The 21,029-nt window shown below is 37.1% G+C and overlaps 1 protein-coding gene across 6 annotated transcripts in view; it reads right to left on the reverse strand.

Annotated features, from left to right (window-relative positions):
* Positions 1-21,029, reverse strand: part of Kif27 (kinesin family member 27) — a 206,118-nt gene that overhangs the window by 40,500 nt on the left and 144,589 nt on the right. For all 6 annotated transcript variants that reach the window (XM_063243572.1, XM_023567367.2, XM_013158331.3 and 3 more), the window contains 6 exons: positions 12,673-12,879; positions 11,523-11,689; positions 10,944-11,038; positions 9,144-9,299; positions 6,007-6,212; positions 4,596-4,793 (listed from right to left, as the gene is read on the reverse strand). In XM_063243572.1, coding sequence (XP_063099642.1) covers positions 4,596-4,793; positions 6,007-6,212; positions 9,144-9,299; positions 10,944-11,038; positions 11,523-11,689; positions 12,673-12,879 — 1,029 coding nt within the window. The remainder of the gene's footprint in view (positions 1-4,595; positions 4,794-6,006; positions 6,213-9,143; positions 9,300-10,943; positions 11,039-11,522; positions 11,690-12,672; positions 12,880-21,029) is intronic.

The following is a 21,029-nucleotide window of genomic DNA, read 5'->3' on the forward strand; positions in this document are numbered from 1 at the left end:
CTACAGTGGGTCTAATTCCCTTTTCCACACATTGTTCTAGACATTATTGCCTTTTTCTTATATTGAAATTCCTGTTAAAGTATGAAAATAATTGTGTACAAAGTACTGTACTTCTTACTGCTAGTCATCACATTAACCCTTCACAAAATGCTACAAAACAGGAACTATTACAAACTCCACTTTAGACAAGAAATAATGCTGTGTATGTGTGTGGGTGTGTGCGCACGCGTGTGCATGCATGCGCACTTATGCATGCTAAGTGAACCTCAACACTGAGCTATTGTCCCAGCTCTTGGACAATGAGTACTTTAGAGAAGTTAAAAATGCAAGATCATACGACTGCCCAGTTTTTTGTTTGTTTGTTGTTTTGTTTTGTAGGGTCTTACCATGTAGTTCAGGTGGGCCTTGATGGAGCCCAGGCTGGCCTCGAATTTGAGCCTACCCTCCTTCCTCAGCCTCCCAAGTGCTAGGATTACAGGCATGTGCTATATGCTTGGCCACATACTTTTTTTTTTTTTTAAGGGTACTGGGGATTGAACTCATGACCCCATACTCAACACACAATTCTTTAAACTCAGCTGTGGACCTTTGTTAAGAACTGCTGTTTTAAAGAGAGCCTATGCTGAAGTCACAGTAGTGACTTAGCCAAATAGAAAATGGATAGCCTGGAGTGTTAGAAAGTTAACTCCAAACAGCGAGAGTTCCCTTGGGACTTTGCTCCTTTTTTTTGTGGAATACCTACTATGCCCCATAAATTTGGTCATCTCCCTAAAATTAGAGATACACGTAAAAGAAACAAAATTGCCTTAGGTAAGAACATAAAAGGTTTACATTACTGGCAGAGTTGCATTTCAGTATCTATGCACTCTGAAGAATTCTTCTTTTCCCTAAGCATAGAGGGAGTGTATGTCTTACTAATTTAGTCCATGTCTCCTAAGAGATGAAGACCCAAATGTCAAATTCACAAGACTGATGAGCAGACCTGCTTCTCACATAGGAGAAAGGGATTTAACCAGAAGACATGATTACTGGCAGAAGTGAAAGTTGAACAAATTCAAGGCGTGTGGTGGATATATTCTATAGGATTCAGTGGTTTGTTTGGCATAAATAAGATGGAAGGGGACAGAATCCCTGGTGTCTCCTACATTTCTAACTCACCTGAGTGGGTCGCGATGTCACATGAGGCACACTGGAGAACCAGTTTCTCCCCAATAAGACAGCAGGGAGCAGGGACAGTAGGCAGTGTGAAACATCATAAACTTATCTAAAGACAACTTAGTGAAGTTATAGATGGCTGGATAACATATGAATCTGGAGCTCACAAGACAGATCTGGGATTAAGGATTCAACTTGGGAATGTCAGAAAAAGATGAGGTCACCTAAAGTGTAGAAGAGGGCAGAGGCCATATGTGAAGGACTGATAGGGAAAGATGAGCCAGCAAAGACAGGTAAAAGCGGGAAAAAGGGGGAGATGAGCAGGAGGGTGAAACATCACAAAGGCAAAGAGGAAAAAAACTATTACAAGGTGGAGGAAGTGGTAATCTGGGCTGGCTGTGACTGAGTGGTTATAGAAAGAGTTTACATTGAAATATCAGTATCACACCTGCACCCCATCAATATATACAATTACACACTTCTTAAAATTATTTTAAATAACGCTGGGGTGGCTCAGAAGGTACACTAAACTCCTTAAGAGCTTTGAAGTGGATCAGGAGCCAGACTAAAGAGTGTAAGAGGATGAAAGGGGCAGAAGAAACAGAAACAATGGGGTCAACTTTGTGAGAACCTCAGCCATGAAGGGAAGAGGAAACTGAGTAGCCGTAAAAGAAAAGGTTGAAGGTGGGTAATTTTAAATGACAAAAATTTAAAATATTTAAAGACAGAATATAGAAGAAAAGGAAAAGTAAAAAAAAAAATAGGAGAAAAGAGTATTAAGGCACATGCCTGTTTAATATTGTCAGAATATAAATAATAAATATTACTATTACTTATAGCAAGTTATTCCCATTATTAAAAATAAGCAGCTCATAGAAATTAAGAAGCCAATCTCATTTACAATATCATCCAAAAGAATAAGTTAATCTGGGAATAAATATAATCTAGGAAGTAAAAGATTAGTACAGTATACTCAGAAATTTAGATTGAATGGCAAGGAATTTAGCTTAGTAGTGTAAGTGCCTGCCTGGCAAGCACAAGGTCTTGAGTTCAATCCCCAGTACCCCCCAAAAAAGACATTTAGGTTGAATGCAATCCTTATCAAAATTTCAATAGCCCTTTTTTCAGAAGTGGAAAAGTTGACTCTCAAACTCATGTATAATGGCAAGGTCCTTGAATGATGAAAACAGTCTTGAAAAAGTAGAGCAAAATTGCCAGGCATAGTAGCATACACCTAAAATTCCAGCTTTTGGGAAGTTGAGGCAGCAGGGCTGTGAGTTGAAGCCCATACCACCTATTTAAAACAACAATAAGCCAGGTAGGGTGGTGCATGCCTGTAATCCCAAAGGAGGCTGAGGCAGGAAGATTGCTCCATAATGAGTTCAAGAACACCCAGAACTACACAGCAACACCCTGCTCAACCCCCTCATTTAAATAAGTAAATAATAACAAAAAAGAGTAAAGTTGGAGGGTTTACTTCCAACTGTATTTATTTTAAAACTATACTATAAAGCTACAGTAATCAAACTAGTGTGATGCTGCCATGAAGACAGAAATAAGCCATGGAACAGAATTGAAAGTTCAAAAATTATATGTCTATACCCAGTTGATTTTTTTAAAGAATAAAAATTATGCATAGCTGAGTATGGTGGTGTATGAGTATAATCCCAGCAATTTGGGAGGGCGAGACAAAGTAGGATAGCAGGCCAGCATAGGCAATTTAGTAAGTGGTTGGAAATGTAGCTGAGTTTTAGTGACACTAGATTTAATCCCTGGTACCATAATAAACAAACAAACACATATGAATACGAAACATAATGTTCTAATATATACTTGATTGCTACAGTCAAGTTAATCAACATATCCAGCTCTTACATAGTACTATGCTGTATTTTGTGGTGAGAGCACTTCAAATCCAAATGTCCACTGATGGGTGAATAGGTAAACAAAATGTGCTACAGTCACACAATAGTTTTTTTTCCTTTAATGAGTTCTGACTTATAAATTGCTAATGCTGGCCTCAAATTACCAGGCTCAAGAAATCCTCCTGAGTACCACTGATCCCAGCTTTACATGGAATATTATTTAGCCATAAAAGGCAATGAAGTTCTAATGCCTGGCACAACATGGATGAAAAGCGAACACAATTTGATAAGTGAAATAAGTTAGACAAAGACAAACATGATTTCACTTCCATAACTTATCAAGAAAAAGCAAATTCACAGGCACAGAAAATAGATTAGAGGTTATCAGAGGCTGGAGCATAGAAAGAATAGGAAGTTACTGCTTTTGGTCAGAGATTCTCTTTGGGGTAATGAAAAAGTTTTGGAAACAGAGGTGATGGTTGTACAATATTATGAATGTAATTAATGCCACTAAACTATACATTTAAAATGGTTGAAATGATAAACTATATTGTATATATATTACCACAGTTTATAAAATTTAATAATATATCAAAAGCCATTGAATTATTCACTTTAAATGAGTGAATTGTATCTCAATAAAGCTGTTTTTTAAAAAAATTAGGAAATGCTCTTTAAGATTCTTCCTACAACTAAATTCTGTGATTTTTTTTTTCATTGTAAAAATGGGTTATGTCCAATGTTCAAAATCTAGCAAACCTGGGTTGAGGGTTCTAATGGGGAAGGCTAGGATATGTGGAGACAGTGGGCGTCTTCCTCTCAATTTTTCTGTGAACTTAAAATTGCCTATAAATACAGTCTTTCTTAAAAAAAATTAGTAAGCCTCCAATTATGTTCTGGGCCCTGAGTTCTTTTTATTGTTCAAACAGAACAGAGCTTAGTATAAAGCACTAGATAACTTTATTATGATCATCAGCGCCTATTGTGAGGCACTGCAGAGAAGAAACAAGAGTCAGAGAGAGAAAGACAGTAAATGATTTTCTCAACAAAGCTCAGCCATCATCTATGACAGCTGGGATTTGAACTCAATGCCCAGCCCAGCATTACTCTCCCTGCACACCAGTGATTTATGCTAGAAACTGCTGGCAGGCAGTCTGATCACTCCTCTGCTCACTCGGAGTGAAATGGGACCATCTTACCCAGTCCTTTTCACCAGGTCATTGGGCAGTTCAGGTCACAGCACTCTGAAAATGGGAACTCCTATTCAGTGTTATTTACAAGTCAGCTTTATAAAATTATGTTGTGGACCATTTCAGCTAAAACAAATATCCTACAAAGAGAAATCTGATCACTATACCTTCTTTTGTGAAGTCAAAGCTTCAAGACAGTACTCAACATTCAATAAATAGGTTTTACTGTACTATGAAATGAACAAAGCCTTAAAGTGAGAAAGGAGAGCAACGACGGGCAGATCAAGGACAAATACTACACAACAGGGTTAAGACCTCAGCTCTGTTATTTCTGAGCCATCTGACATTTCACATTATATTTAGCAGGAATGTATGACAATATTACTTTGATTTTTTGCTGATCCCGCTTAATTTCTGCATCCAGTTGTTTCCTCTTATCGTTTTCTTCTCGAAGTCTCTTTTGCAGCTGTACCTTTTGATACTTCAAATGATCTATATTTTGCTCTAGTTCATTAGCACGTTTCTCCTTTTGGATCGACAATGATATCAATTTCTTACTCTCCTGCTGCTTCTTCTGTAAGACCTGAGATTATATGGAATATTTCAAAATGAAAATGTGCAGCTCTTATACTCCCCAGCTAAATGTCATCTTTTCATTCAATGAGAGGGGCAGCCATTTTCCCTATTTTCATTTATTTCTGATAGGTTAACCAGCAATTTGATAGGTTCACAAGGGAATACTGTTTCTACAATATAAAAGCAGTACATTAAGAGAGAAAAAGAACCAAAGGAGCCATTCTAGAAAACTCAATATGACCAAGTTAACATGTATTGGAAATGGCTTCCTTACACAAAAGTCTCTCTGAAATGGAGTATTTCTTACAGAATAGTTGTTTGTTTTCCAGTGCTGGGTACTGAACCTAGAACCTCATGCATGCTAGGGAAGTACTCTACCAGTAGGCCACATCCCCAGCTCTGGAATATAATTTTTGTGGTTATAATATATTTTCAGATAAGTTTTAACTATAGCTATTTCTGAAGTAATAGCTAAATTCAGGTTAGGAAAAAAAAAAAAATATATATATATAAAGAATTCAAGGCCAGCCTGAACTACATAGTGAGATGCTGTCTCAAAACAAATAAAACAGAAGTAAAGTACTAAGATGTAGTATTTAGTTATTAACCTTTCTTAAAACAATCAGATAGGGTTTCAGAAAACTATCCGAACTAGTCTCCACTTGTTCAGTGTCAACGAAGTACCACATATATACCTGGTGTTTTACAGGTATTGTTTAACCACTAATTAATCTTCTGTCCCTCAGAAAAAGGTACTATTTCTGTGCTTATCATTATCTTTATTTCCCTCCATGTAGTTTTTGATGTCAAGATTAAAGTACTGTACTCCATGTACATGCATGTGATTGAACTCAGGGCCTCACACATGCTAGGCAAGCATTACACCACTGAGCTACACACCAACCCAAAACAATATACTTCTTGAAGGAAGCTGCTATCCAGATTATAAAATATTTAAACCAAACAGCACACTCAATGGAAAGAAAATTTGCCACTCAATAAAAACTGAATCTCGGGGCTGGGGATTTAGCTCAGCGACATGAGCGCCTACCTGGCAAGGGCTAGGTCATGAGTTTAATACCCAGTACAAAAAAAAAAAAACTGAATCCCACTCCTTTCCAGATTTGGTACAAAAATCCTCAATGATTCTTATATAATTGAGAATTTCTCACTTAAGAAAGAAGATTTAAAAAGATTTCTCAAGTACATTTTTAAGCTACCTGGACACTCAGTTTTGCAGCATCCATCTTTTTACGGAATTCCTTCTGAAGTTTTATCTTCATAGCAACATCAGAAAGCTCGTTGTTCTCCAGCTCCTCCAGCTTCTTTTCTGTCTCAGTGAGCTCAACTTTCGCCCGTTCTGCTTCATGCTCTAGTCTTGTTACTTTCAGAGAATACTGTTTACTTACAGACTTGGCATCATTACCTTTACCATAATAACAGTAATAACAATTATAAATTATGTAAAAACACAGAAATGCTCTACTCTAAAATGGCCGGGTTGGCAGAGTTACTACTTAAAGTGTGGCATCAAAACCAGCAGAGCCTGTCCATTCCCAAACATGGCACCGTCCCATCTGGTGCTGTTCTATCCTTTCCCAAGCCCAACTTTTCATGTATTTGCACCACATTTTTGATTCCTTGAATTTACATGTGCATTTTCCTGTCATCAAACTCCAGTTAAACAGGAAATTACTTTACCCTCTTGATTAGTGTACTCTGGTTTCTGCTATCCATATCTACTTTCTTGAATTAAAATTTTTAAAAAAATTATGAAAAATTTTAAATGTATCAAAAATAATAAATGAACTCCCACCTCTGCTTAAAGAATTGTGAACATTTCATCAGTTGTTTCAATAAGCCTTCTTTTGTTTACATTGCTCAAATATTAAAAAGTAATCCCAGATGTTTTATCATCTCACTTTTGCAAACTTCAATAAGCATCCATACAAAATATGGACACAATCAAAAAGTCATTATCATACCTAACATAGTCTCATTGGTCTGTATTCAGAAAAACTTTTTTTTTTTTGTCTTTTTCCTTTTTATCGGTACCGGGAATTGAACTCACGACTGCCTGCTTGCAAGGCAGGCGCTTATGCCGGTAAGCTAAATCCCCAGCCCCCAGAAAAACTTTTAATATGCCTTTTATAACTAGTTTATCTTAATCAGGATCTAAACAAGGTCCAAAATACATCTGGTTATTATGCTCCTTAAGAATCTTTTAATATAGAAAGGACTCTCTTTTTCATCACATTGGACTTGCTAAAGATGAACTGTTTTAAAATGCTTTTAGAGGAATATTTAGAGCACATAAAAAAAAGAACATACAAATTAGTTTCTTTTCATTCTAAGCTAAGCTACTGACCAAAGATTTGGTTTTGACTGATTCCAACAGGAAACTTTCTGAACTACACTGGCAAATTCACAGTAGTATAAAATAGGAGTCTAGCTTCGGGGGTGAATATCCCAGGAACAGTTGATGATACTGTTATAAATTTGTTACACTGCTAAATGGAAAATGTGGTTACTGAACTAAATACAGAGTGAACTATCTTTATCTAAAACTATTAATTATAAAATACATGCAACTGGGACTGGAGATATAGTTCAGTGGTAAAGAGTACACGTGAGGTCCTGGGTTCAAGTTAAAAAAATATGTAAATGACTACTATGTGTTTTAAAAAATCTGAATTGTTCATCAATTGTTCACCTGATCAATAGTTTATAAGCTACAGTGCCAATTGTACCATGATAAAAGGCCAAGCTGCCACTAATTCTAACACATGCTCTGATTTTGGCAGTATTAGTACTGAGGCAGCATAGTATAGATCGTCTACTGCTAGCTGAAGTGGCTGCAATTTGGAAGAAATTTTCAGTATGAAGAAAAGCATGTATGATTTCTTGCTAGCCACCCTCTGTGAGAATCTCTAGGAAAGCTCCATACCAACCTTGGTTCTAAGGAATAAGAAAATCAGCTTTGTGTAAGTTCAGGTGTCCTCTATTTTAAAACAACCAGGAAGGGTAGACCAGGCTATAAATGCATGCCTGTTCAGTGGGTTAAACGTTTCCCAGTTTTCCAGACACTGTTCTACAGCTGCATGACGAAGAATCTATTTAAACCCTTGCATCAGGTCCTACACATTCCCAAAGTGGGGTCAGGTGGCCTTTGGTCACACCCATGAGGAAGAACGATCAGACTCATATATCCAGGACAACTTGAGTTTGGGTGATGCACAGCACACAGCTCACTATGAAAGAGGAAGAAGAGCTTTAAGATGCCAACCATTAGCTAGAAACCACACTTGTAGAAAGAAAAGGAAGGCTCCACACCATCCTTGGTTCTAAGGATACAGCTCTGACTCACTATGTTTTAGAGCAAATACATAGAGATTAATCAAAAGACCTTGTTGTGCTGGGATTTAACCTATAAATTGTTCCAGCCTGAGTAAGTATTGTGTTGTGCTAAAGCTCTGTGGCACTTAATTTCCCTTTTCCTCTTAGCTTATTTTCTTCTCACCATAACTGAGGCATCTGCATGTGATTACAGCCTTGGGCTGGCAGAGAAGGAAAACAGTATTTTCTTCTCCCAATGAGACCGGAGAGTTGTTTTGCATTGCAGGTGAAGAAAAAGAAATGCTAGTGTCTCTTATTCCTTCAATTCTTCACTAAATTTTGAGGTCATAAAGATTGATCCTTTACTGTACAATGGGAGAGAAAAAATCCAAAAGCCTGAGCTGCTTGCGTAGGAAAGCTGATCTAGCTAAGGACAGGGACAGAATATCCTCAATTTGGGAGGATGTCAGACAAAGGAGAAAAGCTAAAAGCCTGGCTCATCTATGAGAAGAAATCCTTGTATTTTTAGAGAAAGAAACTACATCTGGAAAGCAAATTTTACATAGGTGTGGTGGCACACAGCAAGCTGAGGCCAAAGGATCACAAAGTCAACATAAAATAAAAGGATTAAAATGAACATAAAGATGTGCTAAATCAATGAAAAAATAATAATTTAAATAAGTATTTAAACTAAGTTAGAAAAACATCTTGGATATGTTCCTAGATGCCTAGTAGAATGGCTTTTTTTTTTTTTTTTAAGGGAAAGGGGAAATTAAGTGCCACAGAGCTTTAGCACAACACAGTACTTACTTGGGGCTAGAACAATTTGTAAATTAAATCCCAGCACAACAAGGTCTTTTGATAATTAATCTCTATGTATTTGCTCTAAAACACAGTATATCAGAGCTAATCCAAGCTATAGTGGATAGTCTGAGCATGAAAAACTAAAGTAAATGTCACATCAGAAGCAATTTTAGAAGCTTTTCCTTCTCATATAAGCTGGTTCACAGGATACTACTACCTGTTTTTATTAGTTCTTTAATCAGATCTTCCTTCATCTTGATGTTAACTGTAAGTTCATTCATTTTTTGCTTAACTTTATTAAGTATGACTTCTGAATGCTTTAACTTTTGCAAATTCGAATCTTGACTCTCCTGGAGACATTCAATCTCTGAATCTTTAAAATACAAGAAACAATGTTGAGAAGCAAGAATATCTGTTCTTAACATATTCAATAGAAATACGGTTTAAAAGAAAAGCAAAATAAAAGTAATTTAGAGGTACAAGAAGAAACAAACAGGAAGGAAAGGAAGAGGAAAAAATGCATAGCATTTGGGACTTTGGGTTCCAGCTTACAATAAGTTTTCATTTTCTTAAAAAATTTTTAGATTAAAAAAAGAGATGGTAATGAATATAATCCTAATCCTGGGAGGCTGAGACAGAGGATTACAATTTTGAACCCTTTCTGGATTTTCTGAGAATTTGCCTCAAAAAAAACCAAAGAAAAGTACTGCGGAGGTGGCTCAGTGTGAAGGCTACGTGTTCAGTCTCCAGTAGTGAAAAAAACATGCACACACACACATGCACACATGTGTGCTTTGTCATATTGCACTATATGGTTTGTCACTGTCTTTAACTGGCATTATTTGAAATATGCATGAAATCCCTAGGTGGGTAGAAGTGTGAATTTCTTTGTATTATCTTCTATTGTGATGAGAATGCCATCTATATCTTGCTAATCCAGGTTCTAGCCTTGTTAGTTACTATTCTAAATTCTACTATAAACCAGCTGTGTCACTAAGCACTTTCCTTAGGCTAATTTTTTTTTAAGACTTTTTATAGCAAAGCATTGAAGGAATGAGTACAACCATTTATATTCTGGCAAAAGTTTCTTTCCTGGTTGCAGACCACTTAGAGCCACAAGAATGGTTACTCAAGAAGCACTTCTCTTTACTCTTTCTACACTGTTAAAATTACTTCACTTTTACTTGTAGTTGGGTGGGATATAGCTCAATGGTATAGTGCCTGCTTAGCATGCATGAGGCCGTGAGTTCAATCCCCAATCCTCCACAAAACAATACTTACAGTCAAGTTTTGGTATTATATGGATAGGCTTTTTAAAAGATGCTATTTTCATCATGTTATATTCTCTATATCCTTATTTTTCATGTGTTAACCACCCATAGACCAAGAGAGATGAGCTATATATTGCATTATATTTTCTGCAACATAAATGCTTTTGATGCTATTATCTGATGCATAAAAATTCTGATCAATTTGTTCTAAAATATGACAAGCATAGTAGAAAAATTAGGCTGTACTGCAAAATATATCACTAATGGTAGAAGTGTGGAGTACCAGTAGAGAGGTAAGTAGACACCTAGCAATGTGTTGTAAAGTAATCGAGGATACAAACTATATCAAATCAGGTCTAAATATAAAAATACTTATTCTTTTTCATACTTTTTTTTTTTTGTGGACTGGGGATCAAACTCACAACCCTGTGCTTGCCAGGCAGACGCTTATGCTGATGAGCTAAATCCCTGGCCCCTAAAAATACTTATTCTGAGAGTTTGCTTGTATCTCTAGCCAGAACTCATTTGTTAAAAAAAAAAAAGATTTATTTTAAAATTAAGGAATAAAAGAGTCAAAACTATAGGTAGAAGAGAAAATGCACAGGAAATTATACCAAGAAAGCATTCCTACCAGGTTCGGGTTTTGAGAATTCCTAGGTGCTTCTCTAATTATCTACTGAAAAATATTTTTAAAAGTAAGTGTCTTATATACATTAAGTCTATATTACTTGAGAAAGTCAACATACCTTCATTCTCCAAATTTGCCTTTTGTGTTTCATCCTCAGTATCATTCAACTCAACAAGAGAACAAACGGGATCAGATTTTATATTCCACGAGTGACTTTTACATTAAAAAAAAAAAGTAGGGGTTGAAGTCACTTGTTTGTTCACATTTCCAAATCTACCCTCAAATTTGTTTCTCAAAAAATGTTGATATTAAAAACTTATAATGCTAAAAAACTAATTACAGAAAATAAGCACACTTTTATTACTATTCCTCAAAGTAAAAGGAACCTCCTGCCAATGCTGGATCCAGTGGAAACTGAACATGTTTGCTACTAATGAAACAGCAGAATCAGGAAATTCAAAAAGTTCCCTCAGAAAATTAGAGTCTAGTAACTACAAAAGATCTGCAAGCAAAATTGCTTTTCATTTGTAAGACTGATGACGTGTTCAAACATTTTCTTAGCACATTGGTTGAAGGGAAGAACTACCCACTTTTTTGTTAACTAGAAAAGATATACTTCAGTGAAAAAACTACATCTTCTGTATTTATTGCATCACTTAATTATAATGTTTATTAAATGACACTATATTTAACATACCTAGTTATAGGTTCCTCATGACTTGATTCTTCATCATCACTTTTATCAGAAAACTGGCAATGGAGAACTTCATCTTGTTCTTCTATATGGCTCAACAGCATCTCACTTTGTGTTCGAAATCCAGCAAATACTTGATCCAGAGAGCACATAGGAAGACTTGAGTAGACCTTGCAAGTGATTCCCCCACCCAACAAGATAAGTGATTTTTATTTTATTTTTAAATTCTTTTTTTTCTTGTCTCATTTTTGGGGGATAAGGTCTTACTGTGTAGTTTAGGCTGGCTTTGAACTCACTGTGTAGCCCAGGCTGGCCTTGAACTTGTGATCCTCCTATCTCAGCCTCCTGAGTGCTGGGATTACAGGCATGTACCACCATGTCTAGCAATAAGTGATTTTTAAAATGTCTAGTTTTCTCCTGTTACTCAAAATGTTTTAAGGAGCTTATTAGGTACTCCTTAGGAATAGCCAATCACTGAAAATATGCCTTCCAGTAAAAAGTCAAAATTAATTCTACCATATTCTTGTGTTTTATGGACACACACTTCTTTCAGAAATTACACAGCTTTCCTATCTTCAATGACAGCTTGTGGGAAAATTACTAAATAGGCACCAAAATGCATAAATCTGCCAATTAAGTCATTTCTACAGTAGCAAGTCCTTGATAAAGTATTCAGTATAAACCTGTGGGTATGTATATTTACCACCTATATGCATATTTATAAATAAAAACTAAACTTCATATTGATCTTGATGCCATCTAGACTATATCAACTAAAACCAAATGCTATGTAAGTATCACTTTGAAAACAGCAAGGCGGACTAAATAAAGGAAATATATCCTGCCTCAACTCACTTTTGTGTGATTAAAGAAAAAAAGATTCATGAAGTTATCATGCTTAGTTATGTCCGAAAATATACAGCAAAAGGCAGCTTTTCCTCCTTAATGAAATGTAGACATCATTTTCATTCACTGATTCCCTTCCACTAGATCTCCTCTACCAGTTGTACTAAAAAGAAACATGCTTCAAAGAAAAGATATATACAAAAATCCATGAAACCAAGACAAACAATGCTGAGGCTATATAAATATCCTGAAACTATACAATTATTTTAACCTCAAAATATTAAAAAGATTAGCATTTATACTTTACCTTTCGGGAATCTTGTCTTGATGGAATATAAATATAATGCCTCGAATGAGAATCACATGGTACAGTGTGCGGTCTCTTTTCACAGACCCCAGTATCAGGCCCATCTCCACAATTTTCCTTAGCTGAAGGAGTCACTGACATATTAGGTTTCGTTAGTTTTCCACTCAGTTGATCCACAAGAAGTGGCTGTCCTATTAGTTTTTCATTCTTTGGAGAAGAGATAAGAATTTTTAAAATAGAGAAATTCTGCACATGTATAGATTATGATTAGAAATAAATTTTACACTGACCAAAATCAAAACTATCTTTACAGTTCTGTCAATCTCACTTACCCACAGATGTCTTCGGGTGTTGACGAGCAACTAGTACTGTTCTAAGAGGGAAAACTTTTTGAATAGTAAGCAGCAACAGTCGAAAAAGTTAGGTCATGTCCCAGACACTGTGACTGAGTGCTTTGCCACTATGCTTGGAGCAACTAATTAACTATCTTTATAAAAGTATGGGCTTTCTGAGTAAAATCCACAAAGTGACAAATGATGAAGGGAAAAAGCAGAGGAAGCCACAGAAACAAGAGACTGTAGCAAGAGGATGAGATGTGGGAAAAAGGCAAATCAAGTTGTGTATTAGGCATGAGTGCACACACCTGTGTGTTTGTACTTTTTCACATACTCGAACTGGAATGTATACAATTCAGAAAGTTCTGACTTCAATTTTTGTTTTATAAGCACAAATTATGTAAACAAAAACTGTCATTCATCTCAATATTTTATATGTTCTATAGCATTTAAATAGGGGCAAAATCCCTAAGCTTTCATTATTAATGATGGACAATAAAAAATGCAAACTAAATCATGTATTTGGGTAATTAAAATATGTAACACAATAGCATCTAAGTAGAAGAGTGTTAAATGCAGTCTTTACGTTGCCTGGGTAAAAGACAGAAATATTAATTGACATGAGATTTTAAGTCAGGGTTTCCTGGTATACTCACTAAAATAACCACTAAAAACAGAGTTAAAGCACAACTTGTTAGCTAATGGAGAAAAACAAGAAAAATAAAAATATCTAATTGACCCAAAGAAGGTAAGAAAGAAAAGGGCACATTGAACAGAAAGGATAAATAAAAAGAACAAAGGTTGATTTTAATCAAAATGTAAAAGTAGTTATGTCACATTCATAAATGCATTAAATTATATAATTAAAAAAAGATAAAGACTATCAGAAAAGATTATACAAAAAAAGAAGTTGTTCAATTGAAACTGTTTCTCCAAATGCCAAAGCCTTATGCAAATAATAACATAGAAGATTTGGTTCTTTGGCTTACTGGTGGTCATCATATTTTAAAACTGTAGGAAATTGCTGGATATAAACTACAATTATAAATGTGTTACTAAATAAGTAAGTTCTAGGCTAAAATAAATTCTACTTGATGAGAATTTTTAAAAAAATGATTATTATAAAAGTAACTGTAAGCTGCTTACAAAAAAACACAGATTAAAACTTAAGACAATAGGGGCCGAGGATTTAGCTCAGCGGCATAAGCGCCTGCCTTGCAAGTGTGTATTCATGAGTTTGATTGCTGGGACAAAAAAAAAGACAATAAAAGAAAAACCATGTGAATATCAAAGGAAAGCCTACTAACTACAGTAATATCAAAATAATGCAAAAATCATTAGAAGAGGTAAAAAATTATCAGGAAGTCAATTCACATAGGATGAAACAATTCTACATTTATATGTGCTCAGTAACAAATTTCTATGTACATAACATAAAAATTACTAGTACCACATAAAGAAATACAAACAAATCTAAACTTATAGTGAGATTTTAACATGACCTTCTAAATTAAAGATACACATACACACACAAACACACATATCACTCCCCAGAATAAGAAAAATACAGATTTAAATTAACAGGAACAAGTGTACCTGACTGCAGCACACATATTTTCTTTTCTTTTTTTTTTTTAATTACTGGCGATTGAATCCAGAGTTTTCACACTGAGCTACACGTTCTACCTTTTTTTGTTTTGCAACAGGGTCTCACTGTGTAATCCAGGCTGGTCTCAAACTCACAGTGATCTTCTCTGCCTCAGCCTTCCAAGTGCTTAACCTGTCCTTTTAAAAATTTTTATTTTGAACCAGTGTTTTAGTAAGTTGCACATGGGCTGGAACTGTGATTATTCTGCTTCTGCCTCCAGTGTGCTAAGATTAAAAGTGTGCATCACCACATTCAGCTAACGTAAATTCTTTTCAAGCGCATCTCTAACAGCTACAAAAACTGGCCTTATGCATAGCCAAAAAGCAAGTTTTGATACATTCAAAAGACTGAAATTTGGGACAGCTGTGGTGGTACATGCCTGTACTCCCAGCACTCAGGAGGCTGAAGCAGGAGGACTGCCATGAGTTCAAGGCCAGCCTTGGCTATAAAGTGAGTTCAAGGCCAATCTGCATTAGATAATGAGACCCTGTCACAAAAAAGTAAAACAAAAAATTAGAGAGAGAGAGAGAGAGAGAGAGAGAGAGAGAGAGAGAGAGAGAAGAAAAAGTTGAATAAACAAAGGACCAAAAATTTACGTAACATATTACTGGATATAAGGCAATTAAGCTAAAAGTTAGAAATCCCTCATTTATTTGAAGTAAAGTAACTTATTACAAGTCAAAGTAAAAAGTTACAATGCATATTAAGAAATATGTTGAGTTGAATATAGAATTCAAGTCAAGATAAACTTAGGACATCTATAATTTTAAATGTACATATTATAAAAGAACAGAAGCTAAAAATGAACTAAGCATTCATCAGGTTAGAAAAGCAAACTCCCCCAACACAGAGGAAAAAATTAATAAAATAATAAATGTACAACAGTGAAAACACTAATAAATTTATGGAGAGGGGTCTGGGGTCAAACCCAGGGCCTTCACATGTTAGGCAAGACTTATGGGCCACTTCACACTGGGCCACTTTCTACCTGACAATAGTTATTGATAAATCCCTCATAAAGCTGTTTGGCAGGGTGTGAAAGAAGACACTAAAAACCTGGAAAGAAAAAAGGACTATGACTCCACACTGAAAGACATTAAAGAGCCACGAGGCCATCATAAATAAGCATGCCAACACGCACACGTGAGAATTCACACGGGGCCAAATTCTTAGGAAACTAACCCTTACCACAACCACGAAAAGATGACCAGCACCGTGGAGAACCACTGTGATCCCCACTACTTGGGAGGCTCAAGCCAAGCTCAAGTCCAGCCTGAGGAACATAGCGAGACCCTGACTCAAAAAAACAGGAAAGATGTGGGGAAAAGTAAAAATACAATTGTATTCACAATCACATTTGTTCCCACAAAGACAAATTCCATCCCTAAAGCTTTATAAGTCAATCCAACCATTTATATAAGTGGAGAACTTTTCATACATCTTTCCTGCAAAGAATTAAAAAAAAGAGAAGACTACCTCATCCACAGGGCCAACTCATTTCCTAACAAGAATATTATGAGAGAGGAAGATGTAGGCCAGTCTCACTTGTAAATACAGCCACAAAATCCTAAACAGTAAGTTAGCAACCCAAATCTAATTATGCAGAGCACAGTTAACACAGCAGACTTGCTGGTTACTCATTCCAGGACCGACCTCAGGGCCATCAGCTGGCATCTGGGAACTTTGATTCTGGGAGGTTTCCAATTCCCTAACTAGTAACAGCAGCTCACTCTGCTCAAGCAGTGGATGCAAATGATGAGTTTTCTACCGTACTCTAGCTTCCTTCTAGTAGTCTGGTTGTGTGATCTCGCTAACGGGCCTTTCTTGAACCAACCCTCAATACAAACCATAAGCACTGAGTCTCTGCTCTGTTTCTCCAGACATTTCACATGTTGTCACAACTCACTGCTAGGGAACTGGGGACATCCAACTGTGACTGCACACAGGTTTGTCACCTCTGCTGTAAACTGCACTGTATGTCCCTGCTGGTTGTGCTGTGTTCGCTGCCATGGTAGCGAATTGCAATATAAGAACAACTACATGTTGATTACTCCCAGTGAAGCATCCAGCTTGAGTGAGGGTGACCTCTAACACTATATGTAATATTTCACCACAAAAATGAGGTTATTCCAGGAAAATTTGACTTGTTCAAAATCTAAACAACACATTAGCAAAATAAAAGATAAGTGTCATATGAATAGAAGGACTTCTGGGAAGATGGCAGTGAGGTGAACGGCAAAGAAAGAGCTTCTCCAAAATTTGGTGTCCAGACACTGGAATATAACCATGTGAGGGAAAGAAGGAGGAGGGAAGTGGTTCCCTGGGATCCAGGAAGGCTCTAAGTGAGAATTAAAGCCCAAAGGGAGAAAAGAGAAACTTCAACAAAGGAGGAGGGGGAAGCAGGCGATGCTTTCTTGGTGCCTGGGCTCACTGCGTGGGGGTTTGCTGGAAACTGCAGACTTGGTGACTCCTGGCAACCCAGAGACCCCTGCAGAGAAGCACAGCAGCAGAGCTCAGCATGGGACTGAGGGGGACTGCAGAGGCTGGAGAATTGTGTATGCTGGGCTGTCACGCAAGAGAGGATGATTGGCTTGGAGCTGTTTGACAGAGTAGCCAATTGGGCTTGGGAATCTGAGTGGCTGCTGGCTCCCCGTAGAGGCTCCCATCCAGTTCAAGACCTCAGGGGGCCCAGGGACTGCTGTGGGTGGGCGATTGGTTCGATCCCAGCAGCTGGAGACCGCCTGAACTCTAGTGGAAATAGGCATGGGTAGCTTGCTGGAACTCGCTGCTGCCTGCCCATGGAGCTCCTGCTGGACTACTGGGACTGACTGATGTGGATATGGACTCTGGTGGGCCATGTTGTCACACTCCATGAAGTAGATACAGTTTTCTTTTCAGTTTTTCCTTTATTTTATTTCTCTCTTTTTTTAAATTGATTTTTTGGTTGTTTTTCTTCATTGATTGTTCAAATTTTTCTGAGTATGAACACAGTTTCTAATCTTTTTGTTGTTTTTCTTCTGTTCTGTTCTTGTTTTTATTTCTTCTTTCTCTCTTTTCCTCCTCTCTTCTGTACCAGGTTCCCAAAGTTTGATTGATCCTCCTCTGGTCTCTGGCCTTGCTTCTAATCTCTTCCTTTTCTTCTCTTTCTCTGTTTTTCCCCTAACCCCTTCTAATTTCCTTCCCTGTGGACAAAACTGCCATATTGAGGGCTTATTTACTGTATACAATTTTCTGGTTCATTGAACATTTTGTTATATAACCACAAATCTAGTTCATAGAGTTAAAGATGGCAAATTAATACTTACCTCAGTTTATCATTTTCTAGGCTGCAATTGATGCTTTTGTTATTTCTGATTGTACACCATTAGCCAAAGTGACATAATTATACTAAACAGTTGTTCTTCCTGGTATGCCACAACTAAGATCCCCTAAGTGTCATAAACAATAATATAGGCCATGAGTTTCTGGAAGAACATGGTGGATAGATAGCAGCAGCTACGGAGGCTCTCTGAGATACCCCGCTTCAAATCCAGGAATGCTGTGGTACGAGGAGTCCTAAGCAAGGGGAAATACACCCAGCTGACCCAGGAGTGAACTAAGCTGGGAGAAACCAACTGGAAATCCAATCCTGGTGCTATAACAGGAACAGATAAAATCTCAGCATGGAAGCTAGATTCCACGCCACTGGAAGATGTGATCTGAATTTCCTGCTGCCACTGCTGCACCCAAATCTGCAGGGCTGGGAGAGAGACGCACAAAAACTCTGAGAGCGGGAATCTGCGAATGGAGTTGAGAGCAGGACTAGCAGGGAGCCCTACATCGACTTGCGGTGAGTGAGGGGAATGGGGACCCTTTCATAAAGTAGGAGGCTCCAGCAAAGGACATACTGGGATCAGGTAGACTTGCCGGAATAGGGCGCTACAGTGACTTCAGTCACATATTCCCCTCCCAAGCGGGATTGGTGGGGAGAGCCTGGCCTGTGTGACGCCACTGATGTAGACCCAGTAGGCGAGTCCAACACAGGTCCCAGTGCCTGGAGGTGCACCCTAGCACCCTAGGTGAAGCCTTCAGTAGGTTGACCTGGAGGGGAGGGCCCAGCAGAGGCTGCCCAGGTCTGTGTCTCCCTATTACACTGCAGTGGGCGGGAACACCTAGCTGGTGCAATTCAAACAAACTATAACTGAAAAAAGAAAAAAATTGGGCCTCCTACATTCACTTGTATGGAAGAAACAAAAAGTACAGGAAGAGGAAGGAACAAGAAGGGGTCCTCAATCCCCAATCCTGAGAACACTGATCCAGGAAAGGGAAATGCAAAGGAAGACAGAAAACATGCAATATCAGACATGGCACCAATAGACAGAAAGCGGTATCTCCAGAGCCTCGAGTTTAAAAATGAAGTATTTAACGAAATAAAGCAAGAGATAAGTAGAATAGTTAGAAAAATGCTAAGCACTGCCCAAGAAAAAACAGATGATGGAATGGAAGAACAGAAAAAAAGGGGAGAATTGTTTGATGGACAAAATAGAGAAAACATAGAATACATGAAGCAAGTTCAAAGAGATTACCAGGAAACTAAAAACTCTATCGAAAACTGGCATAACAGCTTGAAAGAAACTAAGGATAGATTATCTGAATTGGAGGGAAGACTTGTAATATGGGAGCATGAAATGAAAAACTTCTTAAAAATAACAAGAAAACAAACAGCAATAATACAAAGACTAGAAGATGATAAGAGGATCTACAACCTAAGAATTAAGAACATAAAAGAAGAAGTAGGGACACAAACAAATGGACTACAAAAGCTATTCACAGAAATAATCCAAGAGAATTTCCCTAATTTAGCAAAAGGTAAAGATACTCAGATGTATGAGGCATACAGGACCCCAGCCACCTACAACCCAAACAGAGCTACACCCAAGCATATAATAATCAAAATTCCAGAAATCCAATATAAGAACAGAATACTAAAAGCCTTTAGAGACAAGAAACAGATCACTTACAAGGGAACACCCATCAGAATTACAGCAGACTTCTCAGCACAAACCATCAAATCACGAAGAGCATGGGGGGAAATAATTCAAGCTTTGAAAGATAATAACCTCCAGCCAAGACTAATATATCCTGCACAATTGTCCCCAGAAATTGATGGAAAAACAAGGTGCTTCCAGGATAAAGAGGAACTAGGGGAATTTGCAACCAGCAATTCAACTCTACAGAGAATACTGCAGGATATTCTAAAAAAGGAAAATACCAAGACTTCAGAAATAGTGGCAGAGAGGCCACAATGAATGGAGCTGAAAGCGAAATGAAGAAGACAAACTGACAACAAACGACAGAAAAAGAGCTCAACAGAAATGAGGCAGAGAAGATTGGATGGTAGGAACAGCTATTTTGGAGAAAACAAGACATCATAATAGCTAATGCTGATTTAGTATCATCTTGCTTTGAATTCCCTTCAAGCTTTTATTCTTCTGTCTCCATCAGTCTTAATAGGTTGTATCTTATTGGATTTTATTTTATGTGATAATATAAGCAAAAACTTTTATAGACAAGGAGATTATACAGAAACCATTGTCCATTTTCTGATAGTTGGTTCCAAATACCCTGTAATACTTTCATTCTCTTGAATGGTTTTACATTGTCTTGATATGTTTGGTGCTACAGTACACGAAGTTATACTCAAAGATTTCAAGGAAAGAGACATTATGGTAACTACTTTTATGTCGAGATTGTCTTGTGGTGAAACACTATTTTGCTTAAATGGTTATGCTTTGACCTGCGCTGTTTTGTTATGTTATGCCCTCTTTTATCTCAGTCTCCTTTTTTTAATTATTTACTTTTTTATTTTATTTTTTTCTTTTTAATTAAGGGAAAAATAAAAAAAGCAGGATATATTATTATAGTAACCCAGTTTGATTTCCTATTAACTTGATTTGAAACCCTGTATAGCCCTCACCATCCTGCTTTGACTGATTTTCCTCTGTTCTGCTTTGCTTGATAGTACCAAGTTCGAAAGTATAGGCAACAACTGTAAAGACAATAAGATTCATTATGACGCCCATTCCAGTTGACTATTATCTTCTTCTAAAGCCCTGTAATGTCTCCAATGTTTTGGTTTTATTCTTTACTGTTTTGTTAAATTTTATTATAACTGATGATATAGGCAATTCTTTTTAAGATAGCAAGAGGCAGTATGATAACCATTGTTGATCACCTAGTATTTTGTTTTTACATTATCTACTAGGTCCATCCTTTTTTTTTTTTCTTTTTCTTTTTTATCGGTACCGGGGATCGAACTCATGACTGCCTGCTTGCAAGGCAGGTGCTTATGCCGCTGAGCTAAATCCCCAGCCTCTATGTCCATCCTTTTGATT

Source organism: Cavia porcellus, unplaced genomic scaffold (assembly GCF_034190915.1).
Source record: "Cavia porcellus strain 051 isolate PalLab524CR breed Dunkin Hartley unplaced genomic scaffold, mCavPor4.1 scaffold_2, whole genome shotgun sequence".
Classification (NCBI taxonomy): domain Eukaryota; kingdom Metazoa; phylum Chordata; class Mammalia; order Rodentia; family Caviidae; genus Cavia; species Cavia porcellus.